General features: G+C 36.4%; 2 protein-coding genes across 6 annotated transcripts; both read right to left on the minus strand.

Moving 5' to 3' along the window:
- Positions 1-1,946: 1,946 nt before the first annotated feature.
- Positions 1,947-16,263, minus strand: LOC135614080 (uncharacterized protein At2g33490-like). Of its 5 annotated transcripts, none has more exons than XM_065111103.1 (11): positions 16,119-16,263; positions 15,860-16,015; positions 14,847-14,919; positions 13,651-13,725; positions 11,598-11,659; positions 11,435-11,503; positions 9,493-9,581; positions 9,195-9,396; positions 8,885-9,118; positions 5,409-6,401; positions 1,947-2,285 (listed from the first exon to the last, which is right to left on the minus strand). In XM_065111103.1, exons 2-10 carry the CDS (start codon positions 15,971-15,973, stop codon positions 5,451-5,453), a joined length of 1,869 nt encoding a protein of 622 aa, XP_064967175.1. In that variant the 5' UTR covers positions 15,974-16,015; positions 16,119-16,263; the 3' UTR covers positions 1,947-2,285; positions 5,409-5,450. The 5 variants fall into 5 exon arrangements, with proteins under 5 accessions (XP_064967175.1, XP_064967174.1, XP_064967173.1 ...); XM_065111102.1 differs by having other exon boundaries at positions 16,102-16,246; XM_065111101.1 differs by having other exon boundaries at positions 15,860-16,206.
- Positions 16,264-17,364: 1,101 nt separating this feature from the next.
- Positions 17,365-20,830, minus strand: LOC135614082 (uncharacterized). Its single transcript, XM_065111106.1, has 3 exons — positions 20,714-20,830; positions 17,973-18,280; positions 17,365-17,725 (listed from the first exon to the last, which is right to left on the minus strand). Exons 2-3 carry the CDS (start codon positions 18,244-18,246, stop codon positions 17,649-17,651), a joined length of 351 nt encoding a protein of 116 aa, XP_064967178.1. The 5' UTR covers positions 18,247-18,280; positions 20,714-20,830; the 3' UTR covers positions 17,365-17,648.
- Positions 20,831-21,108: the final 278 nt, after the last annotated feature.

Consider the following 21,108-nt stretch of genomic DNA (forward strand, 5'->3'; position numbering starts at 1 on the left):
CTCTCTCTCTCTAGATAACAAGTACTTAAGTGAAAAGCAGTAGGTTTGTTAAAAATTAGAGCCTTTTGTTCCTGTGACATGTACCATGTTCTTTATTTATGCAGTGTTTCTAACTCTTATGATATCTCCATTGTGTTTTTGGATTGGCTGTTTGAGTGCCCAACCAGTGAGAACACCACCTCTCTCTCTCTCTCTCTCTCTCTCTCTCTCTATATATATATATATATATATATATATATATATCAATGATCATAACTACACCTCAATAATCAAATGTCAACAAACGAAGGCAAACTGAAAAAGTACACCCCAATGGCACATAACTACAACTTGCTCAAGAACAAGAAAATAAGTTGAAAGAATGAATTTATTTATTTTTCAAAGGTAAGTTGTGAAGACGATTTCAGGATCTTGATTTTAGAATATAACACTGGAAGCATTTTATTTCAGAATATTACAGTATAATTTTTATTGGTTAAGTAAAGTAATACCTTCATAAATTAATCAATGAAGGTCTTGAACTATATTAATCTTGGGTAAATGTTGAGGAGGAGATAGTTGCTTCTACATCTCTAGGGAACAACTCATGCTTGAGTGATGGAAATGAGAGGAATTGTGCCTATCTTTTAAAATGGGACCAAACATGTTCATGTGATCAAGGGATTCAAAGTAATTTGTTCACTCCATTGCGATGGATTGGATGAATCATCGTTTCAAGTGTTTAGGGATTGGAAGGAATGATCACTCAAAAGGCATCTATCCCATCTCGGAGATTGGAAAATGATTCCTTGGTGATGATGTTGACAAAAAAAAGAGTTACAACACTACTTGTAATCTTTTTGATGGACATAAATAATATGTTAACAAGTGATATTGGTTGTCCCAATTATGTGAATAGAATTCAACTCATATCCATTTCAATATCTAAAAGGTTCCAAGTCAATTGCAAAATTCATGATGGATATGCATATGATGGTTTTTATAGCCAAGACAATTACAAAGTTAAAAATTAGTTATGTTATACAAATAAATGTGTGCATAAATGCAAACAATTTAATCTCATATAAGAACTATATCAATAAAAACATAAATGATGATCAAGAATGGACACACAAGCATCATTTGTTTTTTTTGTTCTTCACAAGCTTTGAACTAAGAAACACACATAGAAACGAATATCACAATATCTTAAACAAAATTCAAATATATAAATGGCAATCAACAGTCGACATGACATGCGAGCATCATTTTTTTCTTTCACAAGCTTTAGACTAGGAAACGGATACAGGAACGAATAACACGATCGAATCAAACACCAAATTACCACAAAGTTTTTGTCTGATGGGTAGTTGACAGGAACAAAAGGCTGCATTGATAAGCTTTCAATACTTGCTCAACAAACCATGAACAACAAATAAAACATCTGACAGAAAAATAAATCCTGATTGTCCAGGTTTAAGTAATATATCATACACGACAAACAAGATACTAATATAATCCTAACCCCATAATGGAGAATTTTTTAAATCACATATGGCAGAAATATATCAGATTCCTCCTTTTTATCAATATTAACTGACCAAATCAACCATCATAAGAATGAAGCTAAAGAAAAATCATGGCAGATATACAAAGAATCCTTAAATTCACCTTGGTCAATTAAAGCCTAATGATGACCAGAAGATTTCATGATAGCCAGTAATTTACTGATAACAAATCATTTTCAAATAGGCCATTATACAAAGGGAACTTAAAAAATCAATTTAAAATGGCCTATAAACAAATTACCTGATGATCAAACATTTACACAAAAGTGCACGAGATTGTTGATGTCAATAACTGAACAAGGAGCAGCAAAACATGCTCTTGATTGAGCTCTGGAGTTCATACATCTGGAAAATCTCCAAACTGCCAGTGTAGGATAAGCTGAAATTTATAACAAGTGATGACGGGAAAGATTGCCCTAATGGTTGGTACTTGGAAAGAACATTTTATTGTACAAATGTCTCAGTACATCCGTCAGGTTCCTCTTTTAATAAACTAAGATCTCTTTATTACTACTATTAACAATAAACTGAAATTTCATTTTCTCAACCAGCAGTTATCTAGTGGTGTATTCTTGGAGGCAAATCATCCCCCATTTCTCTGAAGAAAACAACACATGGAACAGAATGGAAGAGCAAGAAGGTTTTTTGGACACTTCATTATGTACATAAGCAACATTAGGAGACCATATCAATTGGCTCCACTTGCTACGAAGAGTTCTGGGGCTCTTCACGTGAATCCTGCACAGCAAGAGGAACAACAATTAGCTGTAATGTGAAATTTGATGATATGCCACCACATAACATAAAAGAGGCACTCTATTAAGTAACTTTATTTTGAGATGGTAATAGTTTAAGGAAACAAGTGGATTCCATAACTTACCATAAGATCTCTAATATCCACAAGAATTTTTTTTTTTATTTTACACCACAAGCATATACTTTTTGAATTGTAAATTTAGCTTCAAAACCAACCGTACTGTGTTACTATCCATGTTGACCCATACTGCATCCTTGCATATCTATGAAAACTTGATTATTCTTCAATGAGAATGTTGTACATCTAATACATAGGTGAGGTTTACTAAAGCATAGACATCTCTCCCTGTACCTAGCTATAGCCCACCTGGTGATGGAAAGGTTGCTTTAGTCCTCTTTCACTTCCAACCTTTGATAACAGGAAAGGGGAGGAGGGTAGGATAACATTTCAGTTAAAGCCAAGGCCACCACAAAAAAAAAAGAACATATATATATATACATAAGAAGGATAAAAAAGAAAAAAGAATAGCATAGCTCCTTCTGATTCACCTTCTTAAGTGGGTAGAAAATACATAAGCTTAAATTTGGCTCACGTGCAAGATGGATCCCTAAGTAGAATGTTTACTCATTCCTTTTCATACCCAAGAAATAAAGTCACTTTTAATTTATGTAATCAGACATCTGGACGGATTGTTATGTGCCCAAGAAAAATCAACCAATCCAGTTTAAGAAATAGCCTAAATTCTGAAACAGAAATACCATCATCTAGTCGTGGCATGCAAATTAACTAGACAAACCAGAAAACCAAACTGACCGAGACATTCATTTTGGTTCAATTTGTTATTTTGATGATTTAGTAGATTTAAAAAAGTTGAACAAAACCAATGATTCACTTTGCAGTTAAAAGAATTCCTAAACCTAAATGAGCCAACAATCATATAATAAATGTATAGCCACATCAGTAAAATACAACAACATACATTATTATGATATATATCGTTGGTAATGTTATTCATCCATATATCAAATATATATTTAACAATCATGTATTAAATATATTTACATAATATTGTAATTATATGCGGGGAAGACTACCTAAACCTCCTCAGATTTATATTGAAACTATAATTACATCATTATAGTTTCAAAATATACCCGACATTCTTAAGATCTAATGTAATCAAAATTACACTTGCATCATGCACCCAGCTTGATAAATTTTCTTCATATTTTCAAAGAATGCAAAGCAATTTGGAATTAGAAGGATGCAGCTGTCTTTTCAGCATGCACACACACACATATATATGGAATTCTAATTATGTACAAGGTAAACTACAAAAACTCCTTAGACTTCAAATTATATCCTCTTGCAACCTAGTTAGTTTCTGAAGTTACACTTGCATCCTCCTGATACACCCAGATTGATCAACTTCCATTATACTTTCAGGGATGTCAGAGTACATTTTCAAATTAGAAACGAAACAAATGTAGTTTTGGCATAAATCTGCATGAATGTTTGTTAGTGACCTTTATATTTAGCACATCATTTATAAAATATATTTGAAATTGTATAAAAAACTTAACTAAACCATTCAACTTTGGTTTAATATTTTACAGATATTTCCTATGGTACAGTCTTAGTTTCTGGAAACAGAACAAATTTGACTTAATTTAGAATTTACCTACAGATGAGACAAACAGAATCAAATTTTGCACACCTGTAGAATCCAGCATCTTCAAATCCAAGCCAAGGGAAGAAGATCAAGAATTGTTGTTCCATGTAACAGTATGATTCTAACCTTACAAGTTGGCACACACAATATTGACCGGCATGGGCCAAAAATTGGCTTAGCCATATGAAGGCCCCTGTGGCACAGATTGATATGCAATATACTAATACTTTTGTGGCATGATAGATTTTAACTCATGCAAACATGTAACAATCTGCACAATGGCCCTTATAAATGATCATATGTGCTATATACTAAAGTCTAACATATAAATTATAAAAAAACTTATTAAAGAAAAAGATATTATCATCTTACTATACTAATAATCCTCTCAGGACAATTAACTTAAGTAAAGCTGCCTGTGCTTTTTATGTAAGATAGGTAAAAAAATTCTTTGTTTTGTCCTTAACATTTGAAATTCTGATGATAATGATCCAGTTGAGTAAAAGTCACAATATAGTTAAACAATGACAATGAATAATGTAAAACAAAAGCTCCAATCAGGTGCTAAATTACTCAGAGATTTGGAAAAAAAGTGACTTTTTTAGAATGACGGCCGTGACATTTGAAAAAATTCTGTTATTTGTAAGCATGATGACCACAAGCAATGAAAGTCACATAATATTTTCAGAATTCTGCTATTTAGGATCCTTTGACAGTAGGCAATTCTTTTTCCATATTGAAGATGAGCAGATATAAGACTAGAAACGTGGCCTTTGAAGGGAAGTTTAAAATATCTTTTCTAACTGTTTCGGTTCTTGGGTTGTTCAATTATGAAAAACATCTCAGACATCTTTGAAACTGGAAAGCTAGAAGACCATGAACTTTCCAATTTTAAATGTCACAACTTGGCAAGAAAAAATTGGTAGAAGATTGCAGGCTTGGAATTACATTTTACCAATGGGCATCTCGTAGATCTGTCTCCCGGTGGAATCCTGTATGGAATCAGATTGAATTTATCTTAAACTACTTAATTGAAAGGAATTTCTAAGCAAAAACAGCTAGAGGATGATCCATTAGCCGACTACTTGAGAAATGTGCAAAGCTTCCAAAGAAGCTTACAGAGGGTAGATAAATAAGTCCTGAACACAACACAAATGTATGATGAGGATTTTCAATCTAGATTATTGCTTGATTATCTCCACATAGTCATATTTTTTACATCCAAAACTTTTTAGTAAAATGTGTTTCAATAAACAAGAAAATGAATCTGTCATGACAAAATTCTGAAAGTAATTCAACAAGCCACATCTTAAAATAGTAACACGCAACAAGCAATCAAAATAATTATCCAAACTTTTAGAATCGACATGCTAACCAAAAATAGAAACAGTTAGGAAAATGATATTTTCTGCTGTGACAAACTTCTTGTTACCTTTAGCTTTCTAGTTTGTTACTGTATCTGAAGTTGTTCATGCTACCCAATATTCATCGATGTATGAGTTGCTGAAGCATCTGCAGTTGTCCTTTGACTATTAGGATGATCCGATGACTTAACATCTGTTGAATTTGATTTTCGACCATTAGATGGTATAGAAAAGCTGCGAACCATAACACCAGGAGGTTCTGGAAGTGGTGTGGCTATGCATGATGAAATTGGTACTTGTTTGCTTATTGCATTTACCCCTTGACCTCTAGGCACCAGAGGGGCTGAATGGCCAATTAAATTGAAAGATCCTAAATGTTTTCGACAACCTATTGGAGGCCTTGGAAGCTCATGAAGCTCATTTATTCTTGGCGATGTTACAGGAGGAGGTACAGATAGCTTAGGTGTGGTAATGCTTGTTGGTTTTGCTGGGACTCCCGCCAGATGTTCCACTGATGACATGGAATTGTTTGTAAAAGAAGCTGGTTTGCTTGGTAATGGTGTACTTGTCAACGGACCAGAAAAAACTTGTCTGCCAATCTTCTTTGAATCAGATGTATTTGATGTAATCAACTGAGACATCCCCCCTTCGGTACATGCAGAAGGCATTCTGATGGGGCTACCAACAGTTTTGCTCTCTTTAAATACTGACTGCTTTATAGGTAAACTGGTGGGGCTTGGCAGCTCAACATCTCTGTAATTGTTGCCAAGAAAATTTGGTTGCAATGGAGATGAATGCCATAATTGTGTTGGACATACACCCTTGTTTTCCACCCCAGAAGCAGAAATCGAATTAGTTGGACCTGTTGAGGTCGAGCTCTTAACATTAACAGGAGTAGGAAGAGCATACGTGTAAAACCTCTCTGTTGATAAAGGCTGCATCTGACTAGTCGTTTCAGATGATTTAGGGTTCCTATCAGAAAAAAGAGGTGCTGACAGACTGACAGCCCTAACATCCTTGTTGAAAGGAGAGGAATCTGATTCACATCTATCTACATCATCCTAAACAACAAAGATAAACATGCCGATAATTGTTCAAGTACAATGAAGGCAGTTTGCAGTTTCATCTACAATAATAACAAGATCTGCTAGATAAGAGGAAATTATACAAATATATAGGAAATACTAATGTTATTTCAGATTATAGAAGTTTTCAGTCTGCTTAAAAATTAATAACAATAGTTATCACTTATCAATATCAAACTACTTGGATCCCTACAGACATTTGGCAAGAAGCATAATTTATATAGTGTCAGTAAGGTATTAAAAACTAGATGTACAGATTCAAAACTCTTCCTTTCTCCTTTCTCTCACACGTGCTTTCTCTCCCCCTTCCCACCATGCTGTCATTGCCTTGTCTGCTGCATTGACATTGCCTCCTCAAGGGTCATTGTTCTCTCCTCCTACTGATATGCCTCATCCTAGTCTGCCTCCTCCACACACACACACACACAAACCCCCGGCGGTAAGATAATTGCTATCAGCATCAGGTAAAGATTTTAAACCTTGGTGTGCACCAGATTGCTATGTCAATCAGCATAGTTGTAAAACATATCATGCCAAAGAGGTATCAGCATTCCATGTGTCAGACCATGTCAAAAAGTAGATATATGTCTGCGTCAATTTTCAATTTATGTTGGCCAGGATAGGAACACACCGACTAGTATTGTGCCTTGCCAAAAAGGCATCAGTACCCTTAGTGATATATCTACTTTTTTTTATGTGCCTTGCCAGGATAGGAACACAATCCTTGATGTGCACCCAAGAAAACACAGCACTGACCAAGCAATTCAGAAGATTTTTGGTCGTAGCAAGTGATACTCATCATAAATTTCTAGGCCTTTTGTCTTGCTGTAAGTCGATGTCCTGAACCGCAATTTAATAAAATGAAGACACTTTGGCGGAATAAATTCCTGAAGGTGGGTTCCGAAAAGACCATACTTCTTTGAACTTGGCTTTAGCTTGGGGGCTTCAAGCGCCAAACTAAAGTTTAGGGAAGTCAAACTATCTTTGAGTGTGCATGAGTTGTTTTATTAGACCAACACAAAATAGTTTCGTTGTTCTAGCACAAGTAAAACCCAAAATCTCCCTTATGGCTCAAACATGACGAGGATCCCTCATTATGTTTCAGCAAACAATATTTCTTCACTCTTCGTTGGTGGATTACAAGGGGAAAAGAGAAAATACAAAAACCAGCTTCAAGGAGGCCACTGTGGCACTTCAGCATAACTGACCGTAAGAGAAATTGGTAATGACCTACAGCCCATTTATCCAGGATTTAACTGCCATCAGTAATCTGATCAAGACACTACTCCCTCTCCTCTTCCTGCCCAATGTTGCCCTTCCTCTTGTCTTCTCTTACTGTCTAATCTCTCTTATTCCTTTACACTCTCTTTCCCTTCTCCAACTCCATTTCTCTCTCCCTTTTCCCCTTGTCTTTCTCCTATCTCATCCCCCTCTTTAGTCCTCCCTCCTGCTTTTGTGAAATCTACACCAATAGTTGGGCTGATGGACCTGATTCCTCTTGACTGGCCAACTAAAAAAACTAGCCCAATCCAACCCTTCTGCCTGTCAGGCTCTGGATAAGGACCTTTAGTTGTAAGTTATATTGATGAAGTTATAGGCAAAGGTGCACAATCTCATGTCAGAGCAACCATTCTGTAACCTTAGCTACTCAACTAGGACCCCACTCAACCAAACTGAAGCAATCTGATAAAAATGCACAAGAACTTCAACCTAGACGGCTAGCTCAGAGTAATAGAAGAAGCATCTTTTGTATTCTCAAGCCAGTTGCTTCAGTACATTGGAGGTTCTAACTATTTGGAGCTTATATTTGAGGTTCTCATAAATCAAAAGAATATGTCAGCTTGTTCAGATAAAGCAATATTCTAAAATCCATTATCATGCAGGATTATTTCAGATGTTTCATTATGTGATCAACAGTACCCCAATCTAATTCCAAATGGACCTTGGTACTAGTGGGAAGATAAAAGAGTCCAGATTCATTAAATTTTATGGACCATAAGAGAATCAAATCTCACATAATTTTGTGCTCCAATGCATTCGGTGCACTATGATAAGAACAAATGCCCTATATTCTCAACACTGCCCATTATGTTGCATGCTAATTTTTTCCATTTCTGATACAGCTTTGTAATCCAAACAATAATTTCCATGAGCCAATCTGATGTAATATTCTCCTTTGATATGAACAAAATGTTGTAACTTAAATATGTTCTTTCAAGCAGAAATATGCCATTTTCAAATCCTATCAGTGCAATTCTAGCTGATCTTTGTCACATGCTTGTACCAGTGTGCAAGACCCAATTTGCAGAAGTGAAGGGACTTAAGCAGAAATGATTCATTGCTGATACAAGTAACATTTGTGCTATATTGGCATATGGAAAGATCGGAACATAATGTGAAAATATTTTGCACACTAAGTATACAAAGGCTTTAGACTGAGTAACCAAGCATTTTCTCACCTCCATTGAATTTCTAGAAAAGTAACTAACATCACGATGTTGGTCATGCTGTTGATAATCAAAACTCAACTCTCCATCATCTCCATTTTCAACAGAATGATCGACCTCATATCCTTCCAATTGATTATCCTCAAGTCCATTCAATTGATAGTCAATGTGCTGCTGTTCAGCTACAATTTTGATATGTGGCTCAACAACTTCAAGAGATTTAACTCCTTTATGAAAGAAGTTTAACTGATTCAACAAAGAGAACATATACAATCAATTCTTCTAGTTATGATTATTATAGCACTTGAAATTTGAAAACTACCTGTGATGCATTGTGCCTAGCAGCTAGTGTCAAGATACTGCGGGATTGTCCTTGCTTTAATGATTTCAAGCGACAGAGGAAAAGAGTTGCCTCCTCTTCATAATCTTCTTTAGCTGCCTGCAACTGCTGCAGAGAAAATGTGTCACCTTTGGCATTTTTCAACCTTCCTTTTCCACTTTGTGCTGCCAACATGTATACGTCTCTGGAGAAAAACAAAACAGAACAAAGAATAAATTACTTCATTAAAAAAGCTATTCACATGGACCACCCTGAAAACTTCAAGGGCAATTCAGTCAACCTGAATAACAGAACCTTTTTTTCCATTAGAAGAAAAATAAACGCAACACTAAGATCACACCTTTTATCATCACACTGGCGTTTCATTTCCTGCATTGGTGAATATCCCAATTAGAAGTTCACTATCATTCCTCAAAGGTACATATGTTTTGTTTTTTTCTAAATGCTGCAGAAAAGAATAAACTAACTAGTGGACAGAATCACAGGCTTTTATAAAATTATACAGAATAAAATAAAAGCCTTGAAAGAGAAGACACATCCCAGATGCCCCAGTAGAATTGTTAGTACAAATAAAGCAAAGAGAAGATAAAAATATAAGGCTAGTTCACTTAGTCAATGAAATGTCCAAACGTCACTCTAGATTTAGGAAAAAAAATGCTAAAACTAACTCAACACTATACTGAACAAGAGGAAAATATAAAAGCTAAACGAGACAAGTATTTTGACTTCAATAGCAAATTGATACAAATAAATTTTGATAATAAAGCTTTTAGTCAAGAAGTTTAGCAAAGTTGAAGCCACTGTAGAAATCACATAAACTTCAATAGCAGATTGATAGATGATGAGATCCCATAACCAGAGATGTAGTATAATTTTTTCTTTTTCAGATGCATCAAAATTTAGCTGTAATTAATTGCATAAATTCAAGCTGTAAGCTCCAGAAAAATTTTAACCTTAGCCAAGAACTGTAGTTGAACAAATGGAGATGTGGGTCTGGGAATTTGAATCTATGTAAGCAAAAAGAAGGTTGAAAAGCAAAACCCAAAAGAAAGAAGTACTCAATCCAACTAGTCTATTGGGATGTCCTCTCATAACTAAAAAGATAGCAAATGATAGATTCAACATTGAGAGCATTAATCCCAAAAGGAGTAAAATTGACCAACAGTCTTTTGACCCAACACTACCAACGACCAGTCCTGCTCTATTGGAGGAGCCAGCCCCAGACGAGAGTCATTGTCAATGCCAAATCATTAAAAACTATTGTATTCAGTATTAACTAATGCATCAAACTGTGGTACACATTGAGCATGAGGACAAAGTATATCACATCAGACAATCATAGAATTTCACCGTGATGTACTATTATCTCTTAACACAAACCTTCTCCTGCTTCTCATTAAAGCAACCAGTTTCCACCATATTTCTAATGATAGTATATGTGTTTTCTTTTCTAGTAGACTTCCTGCATTTTAGCTTCTCCTATTCTTCTACTTTCCATTATATGCTTCCATAACATAAGGTTCAGTCCCCTTGAATGGAATTCAGAGTCTTCGTTGTTGAACCAATATAACCATGAGGTTCAATCACCTTGGATTGGACTCCCATAACATGAGTCTTGGTTGTTGACTCAAGAATTGCAAAGTAGAAAAGTACAAAGTAGCAGTTTAACATGCCCCACTTTCTGTTTTTCAACTCTCATTTTAAAATATCATTGGGCACTTCGCTCAGCCAGTTAGGTTAAAATATAGCACATGATTATTAACAACAAATCTGCCAGTTCTGCAAATTGAGAATTTTACACACCTGAATTAACATTTACTTAACAAAAGATTCCCATCATTTAAAGCATTAACGATGCCCATAGCATGCTGGCTACCCTCCTTAGTAGTTGTACAAACTCAGGGGCTTGAAGATGCACTTTCATCATGGATCAAGAGCTTTATCAGTATAATGTGAGTATGAATAAAGGACATCCCCACGAAGGGGAACATTGAGAAAACATAGGAAACCCAAAGTATAAGTGATGGCTTTTCTTGATGGACCACCTCAACAGGAAAAGAGCAACTAAAGGCATTCCTTCAACCATAGTATACTTTGAATGAGCCTATATCTCTCTAGTATTTTGAAGAGATATTGAGCAGTTAACCTACAGAATATAACTATCCAAAAACTAGTACTTTATTAATTATCAAAAAAAAAAAGTTAGATCCAAGATTACAAACCTCTACAGTTTGAAGGTCCTTGAGAAGAGATTCTGATGGAGTTGTGATAGTCTGAACAACATGGACACGCTGAGAATGAAACAGATAGAATTTATTGTATTGTGTTTGAATCTGCAAACACTTCAAAATAAAGTTGGTATAAAGTAAAACAATTTGGACTCACATAGGTATTAACGAGTTTCTGAAGTTCAAGCTGTGCCTTTCCAAGCATCAACAAAAGCTTACCTGCATGCATTTAATGAAATGCAATCCATAATATGCAATGTAAGTAAGCAATTGAGATAATAAAACACATATTCAACAAGTAGTTGGTACAGTAATCTGTAAATTTTTGATTAAATATAAAATAGACTTGGTTTAAATCTGGAATCTAGTTGCGAACCAGAAAAGCCATTTGAATAGCAAAGACAAGTATGGTTCATCTCACAGTGGAGATATTATATACCAAGAAGGTTAGGAAGCGCTTGAAAACCTGCCAAGGTGCCCGAGCAATTGATTTGGTTTGGGCAAGCACCTTTAAATTGCATGCAGTCCAGCCACACGCTTGAGCTCAAGCGTCAAGAAATTCAGGCGACCGCTTGAACTAGATCAGGTTGTGGATCGTTGATCCTAGTTCAGTTGAACTAAATCAGCTTGATGCCAAGCCCTAACCCTAACCTTCCCTCTGCCCTGATGTGACTCCTCTTTCTCCTATGAAAAACCTAATACAAGCAACTTGATCAGCAATACTTTTCAATTCATGTGCAAAAATCGCCCTTCAACAATAAAGGATCGCCATCCGTGAGCAAGGCAACCCTCCGATGATGCCTTTCCTCTCTCTCTCTCTCTCCCCCCCCCCCTCTCTAAGCCTCCCAATAGGCCCCCTCTCCATCCCTCTCACTCTTGCCCCTCAAAAGCTTCACTCCTAACCGACAGCCCCCCTCCCATTGTCTTGTCTCCTTCTCTTGGACCTTGCCTTTTTATCCTTCTCCTCCACCGTTGCCACCTACCAAAACTCCATAGACCCCAACAACCCCCCTCTCCATCCTCCTCGTTAGCTGCCCTTCCAACCAACAATTCCCCCCTCTTCTCTTTCTCTCTCTACTTCCCCCTCTCCTTCCCTCTTGTTTTCCCCTCTCTCCTCCTTCGCCATCGCCCCCCACCAATCCTCTCTAATAACCCCCCTCCCCCTCCCTCCTACTCCTCATCGATAGCTCCCCTCCTAAGTCCCAACTGGCAATGCTCCAACCCCCTCCCCTCACCCCCCCTTTTGTCTGCTCTCTCTGCCTATTCCTCCCTCTCCTTCCCTCCCATAAGGCCCCCTCCTACTCCACATCCTCCTCCCGAACAGATCCCTCCCAAATCCTAATCGACAACCTCTTGCCTTCCCTTGCTTGTCTCTCATCTTCTTCCATGCAACACGTCTTGCTTCTTCCCTTGTCTCTCCCCACCTTCTCTATTTCGTTCTCTTTTTTAATGCTAATTAGCATTAATGATAGTTAATTTTTGTTCATATAGCCTATGAATTATTTGAAAGATCGAATATATCATTGCTAGTGTTTGGTACTTTAAATCAAGGATTGTTGTGCCGCTTGAAACAGGCAGTACGTACTGATCCAAGCATGGGCCGATACGTGGACCTCTTTTCAGGTGGCCTAGTGCAATGTAGTAAAAATAATAAAAAATCAAAAATAGCAATGGGGCCTGTCCAACTCAACATTAAAAAAAAATCCTAAAATAGAAATTAGGGCTCACAAACGCGCGCCCCCTTCTCGTGTTCAACATTGCTACCATCACTACTGTCATTGCTTCACTTCCATGTTCCTTCTTCCTAGGTACGCTCCCACCTCTTCTCTTCTTCTTTCTCCTCCGCCGCTGTGTCTTCTTCCTTCTTCCTTCCTCCTTTATTCTTTCACCACGCCTTCCTCTTCTCCCTCTTTTTCTTTCTCTCTAAAACACCGATACTAATCAGTATGTACCGGTCTGACAAAACACTAAAATGGGTCTAGTACCCAAAACGACGATCCTTGCTTTAAATGTAATTTGATGTTTTAATGATAATACTTGGAATATGAAATGATATAGAACTGCCTCAGTTTCATTTTAGTGATCATCTCTTTAATTATATTTGATTATCATATTATGTACTAAAATTTTATAATAACATTTAAGATTAAACTTCTTTTCAAGATATTTATAATTTATGTGACAAGCAAAAAAAACACTGATACGCTTACCACTTTCTTCATCGTCATCCAGTGCAGTTTTTTCGAGCAGGCAAGTACCCAACTCCTTTAGAGCTTCTGAAAATTCTGCAAAAAAGGGGAAAAAAAGAACTGTATAATACATTTTTGATAAAATAGGATAAAGTACGATAAGAGAAATGATAGGAGTTTTTCAGGTGGTTCAAATATAGAAGGATACTCTAAGAATGTGATATAATTTAAATCATGTCAGTCTATGTTAAAAGAGAAGAGTGAGGTAGAAGTAAATCAGACCCAATCAATTGTGGGCTTGATAAGAGCATTTTCCTGCAATAGTAGATAGAAAATCTCTGATATCATAACAAATAGAGAAAAGGATAGTGGGAGAAATTATAAAAAATAGAGAAGAGAGAGAGAGAGAGAGAGAGAGAGAGAGAGAGAGAGAGAGAGAAAATTCATGAGTACAACTTCAGTAAAGGCTGAGTCACATAAACAAGAAATGGTTAGGTGACAGATGTTTTTAATCTCTGGTTTTCAGATGCAGTATACATGGGGTAGGAGCTAGAAGCATAACAACTGATGGCTGGGGATGCTTGATGCCAGTCAAGCATTGCCTGGTGATTAGTGATCATTAATTGGCAATCATCTATCAAGATTAACTATTAACTGATGATCATCAATAATGAACTAATGATAGCTAATAATCTGCTGATGATGTAATCTATAGGTGGCTGGCAACCAACATTCTTCCAGTAATCATCAGTTTCCCTGATCATCCAACAGTTGGTGATCACATATTGCAGTCCAATCATAGTGAGCATGCATCGACAACCGGCCAACAGCCATAAACCATCACAAGACAATTAGCTTGATGACCACTAATCACCAAGAATCACAATCTTCCAATCATAACAACAACTATTCAGTTATCAATTAGCAGCATCTACCAGTAATCATTTAATGACTAGCGATCAATTAGTCAATTGAACAAGTATAAGAAAATGAATGGTTGAAGTGATTAAGCTACAGTTTCTTTTTATCGCTTTCACAATTTGCCAAACAATAAAACATTAATGTCACATTTTAACAGTGTTGCCTTTAAGAAATGCCATTTTTTGCTGCAACTACTTGGAGACAATCAAACAACCATTAAGTGCAAACCAAACCAAAATATTACTAAATTCCTTCAGAGCAAAATGATAAATATATGAAAACGTATAGAGTACTACCATATGCACTATTTTCAATAGCAGCAGCGGCAGAAAGCAAGCTGTCATAGCAGTTTCTAATGTCATGGATGTCCTGAAAAAGTAAAATACCACATATTGGTAAGTGCACTTACAAAGACTACAGTTAAAGTTATCGTATTCTGAAAAAACAAGCCAGTGTTGTACTTTCTGCAGCAACTACTTCAATCACTATCATGATATCACTTGGCTGTGAAACAAAAATTCATCAAGGCTTTGTCGAACCCTTTTGTTTTTTTTTTTTTTTTGTGCAAAGGGCAAGTGACGAAAGTGGGATTTAAGCTAGGATCTTGCGCTGACGAAAGTGGGATTTAAGCCAGGATCTTGCGCTGAACTAGACAGCACATTCAATATTTTTACCAACCAAAACACTGTGTAATATCTTTTAGTGTTCTTCTTTACTTCGCTATCCATGATGCAAACACTGATCATCTACCAACCAATGTCTTGGTGAGATTGTTTTAGTTTTTAAAATCAAGGACTAATCACTAACATTTTTCAATGGCTTTTATTTCTGTTTATGCTTTGAAAGATGATCCTCCTTATTAGCAAAATCTCTAATTAAGATAATTGTTCATCCTCATAAAACATTTCCATCAAATATATTGTCACAATCACCTTCTATTTCTAATTCCACTCACTTCCTTCTTCTTAGACAATCTTGGTAACTAACGTAGAACTTCATGAGATGTTGTCAAATGACAAGTTATTATAACTGAAAAACAACTCAAACTGACAAAATTGTCTGAATAAATAAGATAAAATGTCTCCCTGCGTCACGTTAATACTTCGAGCAACAATTTCTAACAAAAAAGTAAGCAAGCGGATCTGATATAACAATTACATAAAAAAGAACATTTTATAAGTGCTAATAACAAGAACCATGATCCCCATCATTTCTTTATCCATAAACGATATACTCTAACAAGGTCCACAGAAAACCCTAGAAAGAGCGAATTAAACCGGAGGAACATAGAGAAGGTCATAAGAGGAACCTGGGACGCCTTGAGGAGCTCGTCCTGGTGCGCCACCAAGCCTTTCTCCCTTTTCTGCTTCTGCTCGTCCTTGTGGAAGGCGAACCCTCGCAATCTTCTCAGCGATGACTTCATCTCCCCACTCCCTCTCGGCCTTGACTACAAGATCAAGCGCCCCTGGCCAAAACCAAGTCCAAATCCCTAACCGAATTACGCAAGCGTCGACAAAGCAACAAAGAGCCAAAGAGGGGAATTCAATAAACCCTGGAGCAATCCGTACAAAGGCGAAACTGATCTCTCTCTCCCTCGCTCTTTCTCTTTCTCTCTCTCTCTCTCTCTCTCTCTCTTGCTGTGGTCAGTCAAAGAGATGTATCCAAAGAAAGAAGAGCGTTGCCGAAAAGAGCAGAGAGGAGAAGCGGTCTGGTGGAGCCGGTTCACGAAAACATCGAACCGGTCCAAATGAACCGTCGTGAGGATGACCTCTCCGTTATCCTGTGTTGGATTACATGACAGCGAAGAGGTAAACTTGTCGATGTGGTTAATTTAGACTGGTCAAAGTGGCTGACATTAGTCGAAGTGCGGAGACAAACGCCGCTCAGCCGATCGCGGGTGCTTCCGCGGAAGACTTCCCCGTGACGCATGAGTCGACCCGGGGGCGAGCGGGCCCCCACCTGTGAATTCCGAATCAAACGAAATGAGGCTTGACCACGGCGGACCACGGGCCAAGTTGATGGCGCTGGTTCTGGAACAGTGGGTGGAGTGGTACACCCGGCTCAATGATGTGGCAATCAAATGTTGACAGATATATATATATATATATATATATATATATATATATATATATTCTCTTAGCGATATCTTGACACATCTTATTATTAGTGAGTTCTGATGTCAATTCGATCTGAAGATATGAATCATGTTTAGTCTCAGAAGCGAAATCATCGTAAATTAACGGGTTAATTGAATTGAAATCATGTTTAGTCTCAGAGGTGAATCGTTTTTGTACGTACATAAAAATCAAAGGCTTGTTATTCCTAGCACATGTACAGTATCTTTAACATTTGTTGGCAATTCCTGACAAGTGTTTCCAACGATGAGAATAATACAATTGAAATTGAATTATGATAATCTCAATGAAGCTTATTCATTTCTAAGATGTCACTCTCATTCAACCAGTCAAGTCTTTAAGAGGATTCAACAGAATAATGTGTTTGCTGTTATTAGGCTTTGACTCTCTTTTAACTCTAAAATCAAAGTAGGACTAGCATCTAATAAGGTCCGTACTAATCATCAAATGATGAAAACAGGGGTTGGAAAGAAGTACCCTCTAAGTGGATATCACACGGTTTCTGTGTGAAATCTACAAGGCACTCCTGGAAGTGGATTGTTTTTTCACTGTTTAGATCTAACTTTCCAACTCTGCAGCCAATATAAGACCAAGTGATCTTATCAACGAGTTAGAATATAAAAAAGAGCTTTGAAGGATTTGTTGCTATGATACACATGATACACTGTAACAAAGAACATTAAACAAATTACAAGGTAGGTAGTTATTGGTGCATCCCTCCGAACATTTAAGAAACTATAGCATGCTACATGTCATAAAACCAGCCCCATTTCAGCAAGGGTAAGGGCCTTATTACAAACAGAAATAACAAAAGCAACACAAAATGCTCAATGCACATATGATAGGTACACATAAAACATGGATCTACATGGAATTAAACAAGTTGTAATTCCATATTGCAAGCTCTTAGTAGTAAAAGCAAAAAATACCATCCATATTAGTGCATAAGGAACTTCTGGAGCATTAGTTAGGAATCGAAGAGAACCTATAGCCAGGAGCACCTCTCCAGGAGTAGTATGCAATCCGGGTCTCATAGAAACCTGCAACAAGATGAAATTTCCAATTCAATATCACGGTGCTATAGACAAGATAGGACCTGCCCTGATACATGATTTTTCAAGTTCTCCATGTCTCATAGGACTTTATTAAACGAAGGAAATAACCAAAGAACAAATAATGAACATCACACATTCACAGTGCATTCCAGGACAAGATTAATTGCTTCTATAACTTCATGTACGTAAGTTGATATTTGTGAAAATTAATAGATGGATTCACAGTGCATACCAGGAAGAAATGCAAGTATACCAAGAGTCAAGAGGCCATATGCTTGGGATCGCTCACCCTCCATATGGCCTGTAAAGATGAAGAATGACATAATAATAAGAGCTGACCCAAGAGCAAGAAGAAAAAGAGCAAGGGTAATTGATTTCCATGGAACTCTGTCAAGGGCCTTAGGATTGTAGGCAAAACGAAGATCTTCTTCCTTCAACATTCCATGATCTTCATCCATGTCATCCAATGCAAGTGGAGTGTATTGAACATGGCGCCTTGATGCCATAATGATCGTCCTTCCAGAACACTTCCCTTAACAGCTATCATGGCAAAAAAAATATCACAAACAATAATGTTATTATTTGGAGAAAAATAGTCACTTCTTGGAATGATAGAAGTAGTTTTGCAAACATGGAACCTTCTTCGAAAAATAAAATACCAACGATTGAAATATGAAAGAACATGGACAAAACAAAAGCTTCTTTTCTTTTGGCCAACTTAATCACCAAACATATGGATTCAGATACCAGAAGCATATTACTGTATAAAGTATGAAACATATGAACAACAAATGCACCATTTTTCATACTGTAGAAAAAAGGTACTTTAGGACATCATGGCACTAGAATAAACCAGACAACCTTGGCAGATAGGCTTCCCTTAGGTTGCATGGTTAACAAAACCCTTATTAAGGATACCCATCATCAAAACCTTATCTATCGCAAAAAATCATGTATATGCAATTATGCATGACCAAGGTTTTCCTCAGTCAAGTGATCATATATAGAGAGAATAGATCTCTTCTGCTACATATCAGCCTAATTAAGATCCATAACGTCACATAGTTGCTGAAAAAACTCCATAATATGATTCTTCATTTGTTGATCCAGTAGCCATCCTCATAAAAGAGTGATCAACCACCGTTACACCTCTAATTGGGACCATGCAATTTACATATCAAACCAACCATCATTCTGAACATGCATTATTGTAGTTCTCGAATAATTGGAGAAGATCAACTCTTGCATTTCTTTCTGGTATGCACTGTGAATCCATCTATTAATCTTCAAATCTTCATTCGTTACAATATAAATATGAGGAACAAGGTTCAACTATCATTGGACCTAGACATGGATTTTGTCAGAGATTCTAGATACAAATAAGTTATATATCCTGCTACTCATCACGATTAGATGATTCTCTTATTAATTTATTATATTTAATCTAGCAAGTGACATAAATATATGCAGCTTGCTCATTTTTTCAATGCTTTTATTTGCAAACTATCACATTGTTATTTTATGTCGTTTATCCTTGTCAATTCTACTTAATTTTGTTGTAGCAAGTGTGATAACATTATGCCGCTTTCACACTGAAATAAACAATTACCACATTAGACATAATAACTGAATAGCATTTTTAATATACAATACCCCCTTTTATGTTTACTTTGTTCTATGTATGATAATCAGAATTCTGAAATTTTAAATTCATGATCTTTTCACATAAACTTTATTCCACCATAATTTACTGTTGCCTACTGACAAATTGGAATTTTATTTCGAGTTTCATCAATTACATGATTACTCAATAATATGAATGTTCAAATCAGGTGTAGCTGCTTGAAGACCAAAAAAATGTTTTCTTAGCACAGAATTTAAATTCTTCCGCTTTTTCATTTTGTGCCCCTAATCAACTGTTGTATTACCTTTAAAGATGCAGGCTACAGAAGAAGAGATAAAAAATTCTCAATTGCATCTCCAACCAACATTCACAATGGTGCCTATCTTCTATAACCATTTCCAATAATCATCAACTCCTGCTCTGTTTCTCTCATCTTTGAAACAAACTCATTTAGTGAATCAAAATAAACTAACAATAGGAATAGTTATTGATTCATATCATCTGTAGAACTTAATTGACATTGACAATGAAGTCAAATGTACATGTAGCAGTGAATTTGTTATTCAATTTTTATCAACTAAGAAAATTATACTGTTGTTCAATCAATTGGAGAGGGACGGTAACCCATGAGAAGAACTAGAACATGCTTTTTATGTGGACCTTTAACAATTATACAAGTAAATAACCAATCATAAATTTTTTGCCTTATACAATCATTCATGAAATGAGGAAAAAAACAAACAAATTTCTAGTTTGAACCATCAATCATAATAATTTTTTGGATCTCTATGCCTGCAACACTAACTGGTATACTACTCATAGACATACCACCAAAAGTACTGGATATTGCAATTCCTTTTTTCCACGCTTATAATTCAAGCTCATGTAGTCATCCATAAAAAATGTGAAGTATCGAAGCAATCTTATAAGTTGAGAGCTATAATCCTTCAATCAACATGGTAAAATGTCTTCTAAGTTATGTACAAAAGCAATAACGCTGGTAGTTAAAGACAGCATCAATTATCATGGTAAAGTATCTTCTGAATTCCCACTTAGGCAATTCATCAAACATAAACAGCACAAGCAACACACACATCGGACACAAGAACCAATTCTCTCCGATCTAGATTCCCTATCCTTCACGGAACAAACCAAATAAGTCAAATCCAAACCCGAAAGAAAAGGAGGGCCCCTCTTCAATCTAAAACTAAGAAGGGGCACAACTTTCGAGAACCAGATAGTGGCCAGAATTACAAGATGTAATGGACGAGGCCAAATCAGGCACCCAAAAGATCGATCGAGAGGTAAAGCTAACGATTCAGAAACGGAGAGAAAGGGCAAAGGAGAACCGGGTAGCCTCTCGCGACAAGAAAGAGCGAGCGCGGGGCGAGTCGAGGAAGACACTGAAGAGCGCGGTCTGGCAACCGGGAACGACGGGTGTATTGGGCTGGAGAGATAAAAGCCACAATGACTAAATTGCCCTAATAATTCAATGTCCTAAGCCCGATAAGAGTAAGGGCATATTTGGTATTTTATGGCAAAAAACTTTTTTTATTTGACATCCTCTAAACACCAACAGCTTTTTTTTTTATTATTGAGATGATAAGAACATTTGGATACTATTCTCATAAAATTTAAATTTTATTTAATTTAAAGTTGAGCGACTTTAATATTTTTTTATTTGATTTAAGCATGCTGGATAGATTAATTGAAGTGATAATTAGAAATATTAACGGGCGAGGAG

Source organism: Musa acuminata, chromosome BXJ2-6, assembly GCF_036884655.1.
Source record: "Musa acuminata AAA Group cultivar baxijiao chromosome BXJ2-6, Cavendish_Baxijiao_AAA, whole genome shotgun sequence".
NCBI classification, from domain to species: domain Eukaryota; kingdom Viridiplantae; phylum Streptophyta; class Magnoliopsida; order Zingiberales; family Musaceae; genus Musa; species Musa acuminata.

Bases quoted from the DNA above. Each gene is read 5' to 3' on its own strand.
- LOC135614080 (XM_065111103.1), bottom strand. From the start codon at position 15,973: ATGAAGTCATCGCTGAGAAGATTGCGAGGGTTCGCCTTCCACAAGGAC. The intron at 11,504-11,597 runs GTGAGTCCAAAT...TTTCATTCTCAG, and splicing joins AGAAACTCGTTAATACCTAT to CGTGTCCATGTTGTTCAGAC. The intron at 9,397-9,492 runs GTTGACTGAATT...GTTTTTCTCCAG, and splicing joins AAAAAGGTTCTGTTATTCAG to AGACGTATACATGTTGGCAG.
- LOC135614082 (XM_065111106.1), bottom strand. From the start codon at position 18,246: ATGGCATCAAGGCGCCATGTTCAATACACTCCACTTGCATTGGATGAC. The intron at 17,726-17,972 runs GTATGCACTGTG...ATCTTGTTGCAG, and splicing joins TATACTTGCATTTCTTCCTG to GTTTCTATGAGACCCGGATT.